The 15,704-nt window shown below is 35.9% G+C and overlaps 1 protein-coding gene across 1 annotated transcript in view; it reads left to right on the forward strand.

Moving 5' to 3' along the window:
- The window catches only part of TINAG (tubulointerstitial nephritis antigen), an 89,033-nt gene extending 74,962 nt beyond the window's left edge, over positions 1–14,071 (forward strand). Inside the window, exons 10-11 of the mRNA XM_036248951.1 lie at positions 5,340–5,385; positions 13,722–14,071. Coding sequence (XP_036104844.1) covers positions 5,340–5,385; positions 13,722–13,856 — 181 coding nt within the window. The 3' untranslated portion in view covers positions 13,857–14,071. The remainder of the gene's footprint in view (positions 1–5,339; positions 5,386–13,721) is intronic.
- The last annotated feature ends 1,633 nt before the right edge of the window (positions 14,072–15,704 follow it).

The raw sequence follows: 15,704 nt of genomic DNA on the forward strand, positions 1-15,704 counted from the left end.
ATTAAAACTTTTGATGTTATGCAAAAAAAAAAAAAGTGTTTCCAGAACTATCTAAAAGTGAGCATATAAGAACAATCCAGAGGAGGAGTGTAGGTGACAATGTGTCTGAGGTAAGAATGAACTCAGTGTGGGGAACCACCAGTTCCCTCGGATACATGGGCTAAGACTTGCCCGGGGTTTTTTTTTTTTTTTTTTTTTAAATGGGCATTTCCCCAGATATCACTACATTTTGAGAGACCCCATATGCAAGAGAGGTCAGAGATAGAGAAAGAACATCATGAGCTAGAAATGAGGTAAGGTGCTTTGGGGGCTTCAAAGAGTCATTGCAGAATGATAAAAAGTGCAGAGCTTTAGTAAATAGAAGTTTGCCCTGCGCTGTAGATAGGTCAAAAAAAGTTATCTCTGGTAACCTCATGGGCAAGGCCTCTAATTCACGTTTTTCTAGGTAGTTCGTGTAGGAGGCAGATGTTTCTCTTGAGCCTGAGGCTAAAGTTGCCTTTAGCTCAAAATAATCTACATACCATAGAGGCACATCTTGTGGTGACTCATTCTAGACCCTCACAGTGATTTTTAGTACATGTGTTTGCTATGATACCAATGGGAAATCATCGAGGGCAAAGTGATTTTTCCTAATCTTGCAAAGCATGGGATATTTAGAAAATAACCCACAGATCTATTTTTCTACAACACCCGGTTGCAACTCGGGGCTATTTGATTGCTATTTTAGGAACTGTCTGACTGTCTGAAGAAGTTGTGGAGAGAAAAGTTAACTGAAGGTCACAGTGCCAGTGTTAGATTTTGTGATGGATGGACTTGGTTTGTTACTTGACATGAAGGATGTAACATGGGGGCGGGGTGCACCATAGCTTCTATGGTAAAGTGTGATGTTTTCTTCCCATCTGAATTTTGCATAAAACTTAACATCTTTTTTTTTTACAATTTTCTTTCCCAAGCATCCTAGTCTCTGTAACTATCAGATTCAGCAGACTGTCTTTACTTTCCACCCCCCCTCACCTTATTTGAAGAGTTCATTTGTATTTCTCTCCATTTTGAGATGTTTTATAATAATCTGAATGCTGGTATTCTCTCTGGGTTAAACATGACTGGTATTTTAAATAATGCTTTTTAAGTTGATAATAAACAGCAATGTTTCTTGAAAGAAAAATTTATAGCACTCCAAAGAGTTGATAGATTTGCAAGAATGGAATTATTGCTATCTGTTATATCATTGAAAATTTTACTTAGATAGTTATACAAAATTTATAGGAACATATGAAAAATATATGCAATTGAATAAAAGTAGATGTGATAGTTTATATTACTTAGATGTCTCCAAACTAAGGTAGATTATTTTACTTATAAATTATTTGGTGACGCTAGCAAAAAAAATTATACAACTACTATCTGAAGTGCCTCTTTTCCTTTGTGAGGAAAAAGTCCGTTTTTTTAGAATTAGTTGGTCTCTGATCTGTTGGAAATAGAATAATGGGTAGTCCTTATTTTGCTAAATCTTAAGTCTATATACAATTGTAAATTTTCATGCCCCCAAACATTGTCTCAGTATTTCTGAGAGTCCCCAGGCAAATTTAAATGGTCTTATTAATAAAAACAATATTTATTTCATGGTGCATTTTTCTTGTATGTTTTTTCTATCCCCTCTCTTGAATATTTCTTTGTTTTCCTATACATCATCCTCAATGCATTGGAGCCCAAGAAGTTTGAAAGATCTTACAAAGTGATAAAGAAACTTTTACTCACTATGGTGTTATCTTCTGTTTGAGTGTTATTAAAGTATTTTATAGAATATACAAAGTTTTTAATAAAAAAAAAGCTCTTTTGAGTTTTAATAATAAGTCTGACTTTCCCCTTCTCCAATTCTGAACTTTTTTGAGTCCAGTGTCAGAGCTGAATATGGATAGATTTGAGTATCAGGGAACAAGTTATAGTCTCAATTGCTCCTCCTCTCATTAGATCAAGGCTTAATTACTAGATCAAGCTTGCCATATCTGAATGCCTATTTCTTTCATTTAAAAAAATGTGTTTCTGTTATCAGAGAAAAGCATAGATGGTCTTCCTCTGTTGCTAGTGGAAGTGGGTTCTTGGGGAACCCCTGCAATAAACATTTTGGAATATGCAAGGGAAGATGAGATGTGGTAGAAAGCTTTATTTTCATTGAATTACATCTTTGCATTACTGAAGTCCCATGTCCCTTCATCCAGTCCTGGAAGATAAGCAGCTAGGAATTCAGAGGAGCTAGAAGCCAGTGACCAATATTTCCATTCCATGTTGGAATTAGGTCCAGTACAGCACCAGGCTAGTTGCAGTCCATTGGTCCCTTGCATGTGGGGTCCATAAGCTGAGGGCCATGTGGGTGAATGCAGGGGATCCAAGAGAACACACCCCCTGCAACAAGAGAGCCAGAAGCCAAGAGCACAAGAGTGCAAACTCCTTTGCTTAAGAGATTATTGCAAATCTTCCCATGCTTGCAGTGGTCCCACCTATTCTGGCCAATGATCTGTTCCCAGGTGCGACTGATGGGCAAGTACTTTCCCTATTTCACCCAGACTTTACTGGGCATGTGCCTGTTCTTCCCTCTGTCCAGTCCCTTCCTCCAGCAAACTGTGGGGAATAGACTGGTTGCTTCCTGGGGAGTGTTGCAGCTTCCTGGCAAAGCTGAACAAATAACATGCCTATTATATTTGACCTTCCCTTTGCTCCTTTCCTGTTATGTATAACTAGGTTAATTACAATGATATCATTATTATTGATGTTGTTAGAGAGTAAGGGATAGGGAGAGAGAAATAGAAACATTGATGAGAGAGAAACATTGATCAGCTGCCTCCTGCATGCCCTCTAATGGGGATTGAGGCCACAACCCAGGCATGTACCCTGACCATAATCATACCAGTGACCTCTTGGTGCATGAGACAATACTCATTCCACTGAACCACATGGGCCGGTCAGCAGGGCTGAATACCTACTTCTTGTTTGGGAGTTCTTTCCTGGAGGGTCCTAGGACCTCAAGCAAGTCTGCCCCCAGCTTCTTACAAATCTAGTGGAGTCTCAGCTATGGGGTTCCCTGCTTCCTGTATAATTTGGGAGTTGGATTGTTTCTTAGATTCTTCTGATTTAGTTTTGTATTTTATGTTAAGCAACTAGTCACCAGACCGTCTAAAAGCAAATTTGATTGAGTGGTAAATGTTTCTGAAATTGTTTTGATAGTCATGATAAAAAAGTGAGTAGAAATGAATGTCTTAAAGTATCAGATATGATAACTACTTCAAGTACATAGTGTCCTCTAAAGATTTGGAAGCATGTGTAGGACTGGTAATATTTTTCAGTAGTGATTTTTTTTTTTTTAAGAAAAGTTAAAAGGATATAAATGTAATTAGAAAACTACAGAAATGGTTTTGGAAATTGACCAGTTTAAACTCACCCATTACACTGTCCAAATATTGGAAACCTCAAAGTGATGCACTCTATTCTTGCGTGTAGCAAAGAACTAACAGAAAGATGACAAACAGTGCAATTGCCCCCTCCTAACCTCTATTGGGAACAATAGAAAGAAAAATTGTTCTTTAGTGTTTTCCTATCCCTGAATCACTTTTCCCTCCCCTTCTGATGCCAAAGGATCCAAATCCATCAATACATTTTTCTGAATGCCTCGAGGTCTGTACCGTAAACCTGTCATCTTTAGGCAACACCTCCATGCCATGGTACCATTATTTTGTTCTCTACCCTATGAAAAATAGCTTTCTGCAAACTGAAATGTTGAAAATATTTGAACAACACATTTGTATCTCTTCCAGGAATGTTTGTTATGTTATGGCACAGCATGATTTAGCTAGGAGGAGTTCTGCTGTTGGGATTTGGGATATTAGGGATGGGTCAATGAGGTGATATGTAGGCAGGACTGTGTTCTCACAATCCGTTAAATCCCATGGAAGTGGTAGTCAGGATACTTTCTCAACAGTAAGCTGATGTTGTTCAGGACACGCTGCAGTTGGGGACTCTATATTTATAAGAAAAGCAATATCACATATTTAAAAGAGCTTGTGATTAGGAGTCCTGGTTCAACATTTCCCACTCTGTGATCTTGGACAAATCTTGTTATTTCATTAGTAAATAGAACATGTTAGTATCATCTGCCTCCCTGGGTTTAGTCAAGAGAAAAAAAAAGGAAAAATCGTAGGTTTGGGTTCTTAGTGAACTGTTACAGGCTACAGAAAATGAGCAAGTAATGGGAACATAGGATTTTATTTCCATATATACACATATATAGAGCAACTCCATGTTAAATGCATAGCCTCTTTATAAAATTATATATACATATGATTATATTATTTTATTTCCATATATACACATATATAGAGCAACTCCATATTAAACGCATAGCCACTTTATACAATTATATATACATATAAATATTTTTACATAAATTCTCTTATCTACAACAATGATCTGTATTTGACTTGTTCTTAATCACTAGTCTTAGAGGCTTGCAATTTATGTCATTATGTAGAGTTTCAGAAGGCCAGGCATTAAGAAAGGAAAAATCTTTAAGTACTTTAAAACCTCTGTAAAATCATAAAGCATTTCTCTTTCTCTTTATAACTTATTCCACTAACATAATACTGTGTAGATTTATCTGTGTTGTTACACATGGTCAGCTTTTTTTTAATAGCTGAATAATGTTTCATTGTATATGTATACTACATCTTTATCCATTCATCTATCAAGTCTCTGTTTTAAATCAGAAACTAACATACTATTTTATGCCAACTGTACTTTAATAAAAAATAATAAATAAAATAAAAACAAAAAATAAACCTCCTAGCTGGTGTGGCTCAGTGGTTGAGCATTGACCAATGAACCCAGAGGTCATCAGTTAAATTCCTGGTCAGGGCACATGCCTAGGTTGTGGACCAAATCCCCATGCAGGGTCATGCAGGAGGCGGACAATGGATGTTCTCTCTCATCGATGTTTCTAGCTCTTTCTCTCTCACTTCCTCTCTCTAAAATTAATAAACAACAAAAAAAATTTAAATAAATAAATAAATAAACCTCCTTACCCCAGTTTCCCTAAGACTTATCTCTTTTGGTCAGTGAGTTTGATTTCAAACCTTTGGATATAGATGAGTACAATGTACATAATGTTATAGTGAAAAAGAAAACTATCCAAGTACATTTCAATAGGGCAACGATGACAGTTTCATAGTAAAACAAGGTGGGGCAAAGGAAAATAAAGATACAATCCTGAAAATAATTTACATTTATCAAGATGCAAGTCAAACATTATTAATCATACCAATATTTATTATAATTATTATTATTTGTAGATGGGGCATGCTGAGAGGAGCCCAGGGGCAGAAAGAAAAATTTTGGGTATGTAACTTTACTTGAATTTCTACTGTGGAGTGAATATTTTAGAATCATCTGTGTCTCCTACCTGCTCTGTATTATTTAGTCTCACCCTAAGTCACTGAACTACTGTTTGTAATATTGATATTTTCTCCAACAGAAAACTGATGGCAATCATGAATATTATAGTAATAGTTTTTCTCAACTACTTTTATTTCAAATTGTAAAACAAAACACTAGTGTTTTTCAAAATGAGAATCAACAGGAACATTTTTTTCTACTATCATCTATATTAAACTTACTATAATGGTTAGACTTCTCACACACATTTAAATCAACTTTGTATTCTTGCAGTATTTTTGCTCTGGATGATGCTTTTGTAACATTTGTGTCAATTATTTAAATATAGGGGTAAAGTGTTTTTGTTTTTGACAATTATAACATATACAGGTTTCTTTATGAAGAAAGAGCAAATATCTAGTCTAAAAAATAGTAGAAAGTTACATGTAAAAAATAGTTTGAAAAGGATTACAATATATTTCCTAAAATATGCAGTTGATTACAATTAACAATGATGAAATGTCTCAAGTCCTTATATTAGATACTTTTAGTTTTTTTAGAAATATTGTACATTTAGGTGATAATATTTGTTTGAATTTGAATGCATGCATTAGAGGGCTTATTATAACTTATAAAACACTGAATAGTGGGACTGTACTCACCAGAGACTCTTGTTATTTAGGTTTCTCCACAAGGCACTCACAAAAATCAATCACACAAATATATGGTCATACTTGAATCTGTCTTGATGCATGGGAGATTTTTGTTTTGTTTTTTAAATAAATTTATCTTTATTGTTGAAAGTATTACAGATGTCTTTCCTTTATTTCCCATTGACAACTTCAACCCTGCTCCCACCCACCCCTGCCTTCACCACACTGTTGTCTGTGTCCATTGGTTGTGCAGATATGCGTATAAGTTCTTTGGTTTATCTCTTCCTGCCCCCTTACCCCCCTTCCCTCTGAGGTTTGTCAGTCTGTTCCCTACTTCTATGTCCCTGGATCTATTTTGTTCATCAAATTATCTTGTTCAATAGATATATGAGAGCTTTTAAGTAGAATTGTTATTGGTAGAAATGATGTGTCTACCAATGGAAGTGGGGTATTCCTTTCCCCACTGGGAACTGGGATTCAGGTTCTTATGATATCTTGAGAAAAAGAATTTTCTATGACTCACATGGGAGAATGAGTGATTTTTATTTGTGTGGAGTTATAGCCCTTGATTTCTGGAGTCCCTTTTCCCTTAATCCAATTCCAGAAGAGGTGTAGCTGGGGATTCAGCAGAGCTAAAAGCAAAGCCAATGTCCAAAATTTCCATTCCATGTGGAGTTGAGTCCTGCATACCATCAGGCTAGTTGCAGTCCATTAGTCTATTGTGTGGGGTCCATGTGGCTATGGGTCATGTTGGGGAATGCAGGGTGTGTGCCCCCTCTAACGAGAAAGCCAGGATCCCAGCATGCAAGAGAGAGAGGACCCCTTTGTTAAGAGTTTAAATATCTCAGATTTTGTGCCCTTGCAGTGGCCATGCCTATTCTGGCCAATGACCTGTTTCCAAGTGTGAGTGATAGGCAAGTACCTTCCCATAGCACCCAGACTTTACTGGACATGCATCTATTTTTTCTTTCCTTTGCTCCTTCCCTGTTAATTAATAACCAGGTTACTTATAATGGTGTCAGAATAATGTGTCTTTATACTTAAACTCAGCTTTCTTAGATTTCATTTTTCTCATTAAAATAAAGCTTCAACTAGCCAATAGTAACAATAATGTTCAAGAGTTAAAAATTCATAATATGTGAAAAATATATTATTTGAATACCTACAACTTAGTTTCTGAATGAGATTTTTATTAAGTGAATTTGAACAGTTATTCAAATTCTCATAATAATATAGTATTTAAAGACAAAACTATTTTGTTTTTTGATTAATATATTTATCTCACAACAGTTCTTAGCATACAGCACTCGATAAGTCTTTGTTGAGTAAATATGAATATGTTGATTAAATAAAAATATAATGTTAAGTGCAAAAATAAAACTCTGTGATTCATCATTTCCATCCTAGAGTGCCATGGGTGGTGCGTGCACACACACATACACACACACACACACACAAAGTACGCACACACATACACCCTCACACTAATATATTCAAAACATGCATCTATTCTTTTAAACCATTTTTTGTTGTAATCAATTCTGAACTTACTACAAAATTTTTTATTTTATTACTTTTTTAATGTGTTTTTATTGATGTTTTAGAGAGAGAGGTAGGGAGAGAGAGATGGCAACATCAATATGAGAGAGAAACATCAATCAGCCACCTCCTGCACACCCCCTACTGGGGAACGAGCCCACAACCTGAGTATGTGCCCTGACGGGGAATTGAACCGGGACCTCTCATTCCATAGAATGATGCCTAATCCACTCAACCACACCGGCCAGGCTTATCACAAAATGTTAAAGACAAGTTATGTCATGGGTACAGGGGCAGGATTTCTTTCTTATGTGACTCTGTTAGATACACTGTTTAACATAAGTTGTAGGAATACAAGAATCAGACTGAAGATTTATCATATTTTGTTTTACTATAAACACTTTGGTTGACTTTTCTTCCATTAAACTATATATTTATTTTGGGCCAGAATCATATATGCTTTATTTACCAATGTATCCAAAGGGCAAAGCAAAGTTACTGGTACACGGTCGGAACATAAACAATATTTATTGAGTGAGTGAATGAATAACAACATTAATCTATGTGTTTAGTCATCACTGAAATTATTTTCTTTTCTATAAAACTTAATATTGCTTTATTTAAACTATAAAATCTTTAAGCATGGTTGAACTGTGTTGCAAGAATTGTGAAGAGCCTGAGATGTTGTCCAACTTGCATTAAGGCACTTGGGTCAGAAGGAAAGTTTCTAATTGACAAAATGAGGTCAACAGCCAGATGTCACAGCCTTGAGTCATGCAGCTGCTGTGATAAGAGCCCAAGAGCCAATGGGATTTTTCTATAGAGGCAGCATTTTATACTCCATAAATAAAGGACAGACACCAATGGATTTTCTCTATTTAAACAGAGGAGAGAGACAGGCAACTTCCTCCTTTCCCAGAAGGAGAGAAAAAACCAAAAACCTTTTATTCCATTAAGATGAGCTGGAAAAGGTACTTTATTCTTACCCTTGCCCTTAGGAATATAAATATATCTTTTCAAGGGCCAGATAAATTAAATATCAGATAATGTCTTCAAAACATGAGCTTCAACTTTTTGACGTGTAAATATGGAGGAAGATAATGTTCCAGTACTCCTGGCACCCTGGTTCTTAATTTAGGACCTTGTCTGGTCTCTGACATTTTGGCCTTCTTGGGGAGATAAGAGAAATTTTATTATCCTTTGGGATAAGATCACTTAACTAGACAAATGGCTACAGAGAGAGTTCTCATGGTATGTGAAGATAAAGTATTTCTGGGAGAGTTGAAAGCAAACATTTCCCATCTTTATATCATATGCAAAATGTGTGTGTCAAGAGACTAAGTTTGAAATAAGTTTAAGTTTAATGTGCATAAAGTGATGATTTTATATAAATTAAGTATTGCCAAATGCACACCAAAATAAGACATGTTAACACATCTATCACATCATATAGTTATCATTGTGTGTGTGTGTGGTAAAAATGTTCAAGATATACTCTCTCAGCATCTTTCAAAGTTACAATACACTATTGTTAACTATAATCATCTTGCTGTATATTAAATCCTCAGAAGTTATTCATCTTATAATTAGAAGTTTGCACCCTTTGACCAACATTTTCTCCCAAAATTGGATAACATAGATGAAATATATGTTTCTAGAACATATAATGTACCAAGCCTGAATCATGAAGAAACAGAAAACCTGAACAGAATAGTAAGTGAGAAGATTGAATCAGCATTCAAAACTTTCTAATAAAGAAAAGCCCAGGACCAGATGGTTTCACTGGTAAAGTCTACCAAACAGTAAATGAAGAATTAAAGCCACTTTTTCTCATGCTCTTCCAAAAAAGGAAATTAGAGCAGAGCACACTCCCAAATTTCTTTTATGAGGCCAGAACTAATCTGATACAAAGTCAGATAAGAACACTACAAACCAAGGAAACTATAGACCAATATCCCTGATGAACATAGATGCAAAAATTGTCAATAAAATACTAGCAAAATGACTTCAGCAGTACATTGAAAGCTCATATATCATTATCAAATTAGATTTATCTCTGGGATGCAAAGATAGTTTGACAGCTACAAATCAATAAATGTGATATACCATACTAATAAAATGAAAGCTAAAATTTATATGATCATTTCAATTGATATAAAAAAAAGCATTTGACAAAATTCAGCATCCTTTTGTGATAAAAATACTCAGAAAATTGGGTATAGAAAAAAAATACCTTAAAACAATAAATGCCATATGTGACAAACCCACAGCAAACATTGTAATCAATAATGAAAGGTTGAAAGCTTTTCTGCTAAGGTCAAGAACAAAACAAGGATGCCTACTCTTACTTTTCCTATTCGCTATAGTAATGAAAGTCCCAACAAGCAATCAGGCAAGGAGAAGAAATAAAAAGCATCCAAATTGGAAAGGAAGACGTGCAACAGTCTCTGTTTGCAAATGATATGATTTTATATGTAAAAAACTCTAAAGATTTCATCAACAATCTATTAGAACTGATAAATGAGTTCAGTAAAGTTGCAGGATACAAAATAAACATACAAAAATCAATTGCATTTCTACACATTAACAACAAATGATGTAATAATGAAATAATAAAATCTACCTGGCTGGTGTGGCTCAGTGATTGAGCATCGACCCATGTGCCAAAAGGTGGCGAGTTCGATTCCCAGTCAGGGCACAACATGGGTTGTGGGCCTGATCCCCAGGGGGGAGCATGCAGGAGGTGGCCAATCAATGTTCTCTCTCATTGATGTTTCTATCTCTCTCTCCCTCTCCCTTCCTCTCTCTCTAAAATTAATGAAAAAAAGGAATCCTATTTACAATAGCATAAAAGGATACTTAGGATTAAATTTAACCAAGAAGTTATACTCAAAATTATAAGAAATTGATAAAAATAAGTTGAAGAAGATGCAAATAAATCAAAGGCTACCCCATGTTCATAGATTGGAAGAATTAGTACTGTTAAAATGTCCATACAACCCAAAGCCATCTATATATTTAATGTATTCTTATAAGAATTTCAATGACATTTTTCACAGAAATTGATAAAACAATGTTAAAATTCATATAAAACCACAAAATACCTGGAAGAGCCAAAGCAATCCTGAGAAAGAGCAACGGAGTTAAAGGCATCGCACTTTCTGATTGCAAACATTGTTATAAAGCTATAGTAATCAAAATTGTGATACTTGCATAAAAATAGATACATAGACCAATGGAAGAGAATGAGAACCCAGAATAAACCCCCTGACATAGAATCAACTAATACTTGACAAGGAAGTCAAGAAGATGCATGGAGAAAGTATAGTCTCTTCAGTAAGTGATTTTGGGGAAACTGCTTTATCATATACAGAAGAATGAACTTGGACACCTATCTTATAATACCCTCGACAATTATCCTGAAGTGAAATAAAGTATTAATTGTAGGACTGGAAACCATAAGACTCCCAGAAGAAAATGTAGAAAAACGTATCTCCTTGCCATTGGTCTTGACGAAAACATTTTTGATATGATAACAAAAACATAAGCAACAAATGCAAAATTCAACAAGTGAGACTACATCTAACTAAAAGGCTTTTCACAACCAAAGAATCAACCAGCAAAATAAAAAGGCAACCTATCAAATGGGAGAAAATGTTTGCAAACCATATATCTAGTAAGGGTTAATATTCAAAATATTTAAGGAACTCATACAACTCAATAGCCAAAAAAAAATCAAACAATCCATTTAAAAAATGATCAAAGAATTTGAAGATAGTTTTCCAAAGAAGAAATAAAAATTGCCAACAGGTATGTGAAAAGGTGCTCAGCATCACTAACAGTCGGGGAAATGGAAATCAAAAACATAATGAGATATCACCTCACACCTATTAGGATGGCTGTTATCAAAAAGACACAAAACAAGTGCTGGTGAGACTGGAAAAAGGGGAACCCTTGTGCACAATTGGGATGTAAATTGGTGCAGCTACAAAGAAAAACATGGAGGCTCATCGAATTAAAAATAGAACTACCACATGGTGAGACAAAATCCCACTTCTTGAGTATATATCTAAAGGAAATAAAAAAGTAATGTTGAAGACATGTCTGTACTCCCCTGTTTATTGTAGCATTATTCACAATAACCAAAACATGGGAACACCCTAAGTGTCTATAAATAAATGAGTGGATTAAGATGTATTATATGCAGGATGGGGCAAAAGTAGGTTTATAGTTATATGTACATGAAACATAGACTTTATCCTCGTATTATTTATGAATTATTATATTATTTTCCATATGAACACCTATAAACTTACTTTTGCCACACCCAATATACCTATTGTATATTGTACAATAAAATATTATTCGGCCTTAAAGAAGACAATTCTGTTTTTGTTTTTGTTTTGACAACATGAATGGGCTTTGAGGATATTATACTGAGTGAAATTAGAAAGACAAAGAAAATATATATTCTCACTTACATGCAGAATTTAAAAAAGGTGAACTCATAGAAATAGAGAAGAGAATGATAGTGGCCAGGGGCTTGGGGTTAAGGGAATTGGGGAGATGTTAGTCAAAGGGTACAAACTCCCAGCTTTAGTATAAATAAGAATGGAGGATCTAATGCACAGCATAGCAACTGTAATTATCAGTACTGTATTATATATTTGGAAGTTGATAAGAGAGTAGGTCGTGTTAGCACCACATACAAACACAAGGCATAAACATATAAAGAAACCGAGTTGTTAACTAACATCATTAGGGTAATTATTTTGCAATATATATGTGTGTCTAGTCACATGTACACCTTAAATTTACGTGTTTTCTATTTCAATAATATCTCAATAAAGCCAGGGGAAAAAAGAAAGCAAAAAAGTCAAATATTAGAAGAAATAATGAGTCAGTTTTGTCTTGGAGCTGACAGTTTCGGTGCTGAGTGAATCTGCCCTCTTGCCTGGTTTACAGACAAAGTTCACTGCAACATTATACGCCTTGAGAATATCACTGCAGTCACTGCAGATCACATCTGAGAACATTTTCCATCTTAGGCCCAGTGTGTAACGAGTGTGAGGCAAGTGTAGAGGCTCTTGTTGTGAAGTGTCTAATTTACCAAATCCCATGAATAATTTCAGCCATCTTACTGGGCTGTTGTGTTGCGTTAGTTGTGGTCAGCTGACTCCCTTCTGTGTGCCCCTCGCCTTCATGTTGTTCTTTGTACACTGCAGTGATGTTTTTGCTTTCCTGTACACTTATTCCCTCAAGCTCTAAACCCAGGAGACATCCTGAACCTATCTCAGCTCTCTCGCTAAACATCCTCATTTTTATAAAGAATAAAAATAAAAAATATGCAAGAAATTTTCTCACTCTTATTGATTTTATTTTCTGAACATTTCTCTGTTCCTTGCCCTATTTTCCCTGCCCCTATTAAGCCTTCCAACTGAATTATAACAAGTTCACTATTTTCGTTTCCTTTTTTGCCTACCTTCTTAAATCTAGCCATCTCATTTCCTACAAAATAATGCAATCAAAATACAGTTTTTTTCCAGCTTGTTCTTACACTGAACACAACTCAAAACCTTGACATTATCTTCACTAATGACAACTTCCCTGAACCATTGAAATAAGTGAGATTCCCCTCTGCTGACTTCAGAAGCACCCTCTGCATATTTCTACCCTAGCACTCGCTTTATGTGGTCGCATTTCATTAGATCACAAGGTCCCTGAACACAGGATGGTGCATTATTTGTCCTTGTTCCTCAAGTGCCTAGCAGTGGGCCAGTCACATAGGAGACAGTATGACTGTAGCTGTGTCTTCTGATGCAACATTTTGAGCTCTTGTGCATGTTACTGTTGTCTTCTGAGGGACTCAGAGGTGTTACACCAATTCTGTTATTGTCAACGTGAATATACATGCATATTCATTTAACTGATGAACAATGTAACCATTTTATTCTCATTTAGAACGTATTTAGATTCTTAACAACTTACAATTGATAATAAGTCTAAACGCATTTCAAACCACATATGCATTCCCTTTGTATTTATAGGCAGAATTTTAAAATATCAAAGTGTGTTACTCAGCTTTTTTATTTTTTTGTTTTCCTGCAGATTGCTGCCAATTCCTGGGGACATTCATGGGGAGAGAACGGCTATTTCAGGATTCTTCGAGGAGTAAATGAATCTGACATTGAAAAGTTGATTATCGCAGCTTGGGGCCAACTGACAAGTTCTGATGAACCATAACATATCATTAAATTTCCATAGGCCATGCATTGAAATAACCCCTTAAATTGAAATTAAGCAATGGGAGGTTCTCTGTGACAGTGGGTTCTTTGCCTCTTCACCTTGTTATTATAATCTGCCTCTTTCCTTGTTTTATCCCAGGCTCTATGCTTCTGTTTTCTTGACATCCCTGAGTGCATGGCAACCCTGAGCGAGGACAGCAGAGTAGCTATATGCCTTTCAAGTTCTCAGCTTGTCTTTGCTTTTCTCTCCTGACAATGTCCTTTTTGACTTTGACAGTTCACAGTGTGTCAACACTTGTCTGGAAAGTTCATTGCATTCATTTGTAAACCATATGGTTTCTCTCTTTGGCCAATGAGGACTTTAGACAACAAAAACAATGGAAACACCAATTTACCATCTTTGCGATTTTTTCAACCAACCAAATAATGCCTCCTTAATTTAGAGCTTGTTTTGTTTTGCCTAAAGCAATGGAAATAGATTATTAATTGCTTCTCTCAATAAGCTAACATTTTGTTTCTTTTTATTTGCCTAAACCTAATTTGAAATCTGAACACTAAAGGAACGGAACTCTCCACAGCAAATAACTACTCTTTATGGTTCTGTGTAATGGTGTATAATGTGGAGAAGTTACTAAGTAATGGAAAATCTTAGAGGCTAACAATAGAAGTACGGTCTTGACTCATAGACACCCCTTATTTTGGAAGCCAGACTTTGTGTAAAGTCTATTACATTGTATTTGGAAAGATAACATATTTATCACCCCAAACAACAACATGATACCATGAGTCAGACAGAATAGATACACTTTATCATGATCCTTTCCCAGTTCACTGCTTGAGATTCTAAAGTCAACTAAATTGGCACTAATTTGCACCTAACTTTTAGTTTTATATAGTCAGAGAAACAAAAATAGAGTCATCACAATGGTCAGAAAAAGGATATCATGTTTTTATCATCCACTGGCATCTCAAATGGCAAACTGATAAGTGAAGAAACAAAGCTGATCAGTAAGTGTGCATGGCCAACTGTAATTACAAGGGCAGGATATCCATGGCCTTTGTTTCTGAGTACGTTTTCATCTTAATTTTCGATATGGGGCTTTTCTATGTCATTGTACCCCAAGGTGCCCTGATCAAATAGGCCAGACCTGCTGCACAGGGGAGAAGGCCGAGCACGGGAAGAAGAAGTGTTGCTGCAACTGTTATTTTCTGCCTTAATCACGGCAGCTTTAGTCACGTGGTTCCTCCCTGGAAAATACACAGGAGGCTGATTCACTTTGTTGAGACTGGCTGATGATCCTCCAGAGAGTTGAGAAAAAATTTGGTTTTGCTTCCGTTTGCATTCCTTTAGAAGTAGCCCCTGAGATAAGATTTTGAATGCAAATTGTGGGTGAAGGGAACACTGAGAAGGGAGGAGGGCAGTGATACAGGGTAGTGAAGGTGGACAGTAAAGGTGCATTAATAAGCAAAGCACCACCACAGGTGACTAGTTCTTATCTCTCTGGGGACTGTTCATACATTCCTCAGGTATATGCCACCCAGGAAAGAAGTTTATTGGTTGAGGCCTGCTGCAGAAGTCCCTGAATTCCCTGGTTGGTTTGATCTGGTATAGGGTAGGAAGAGCAGGTTCCAGTGTCATGAAAAAGACCCACAGGCAAAGAAAATCAGGTCTGGTTGTTGGTTTCAGGTTGATGCCCACCGACTGGAGCAGGTGAGGTGATACGGATAGGGTACCAACATTGTGTCTGCTAAAGGTGTGAAAACACTTTCAGAACATGCCATAGATGCTGAAGACTGAAGAAGCAATAAATAATAATGTACTAAAATGTCAGATGACTAACATTGC

This window comes from Molossus molossus, unplaced genomic scaffold (assembly GCF_014108415.1).
Source record: "Molossus molossus isolate mMolMol1 unplaced genomic scaffold, mMolMol1.p scaffold_m16_p_8, whole genome shotgun sequence".
Taxonomy (NCBI): domain Eukaryota; kingdom Metazoa; phylum Chordata; class Mammalia; order Chiroptera; family Molossidae; genus Molossus; species Molossus molossus.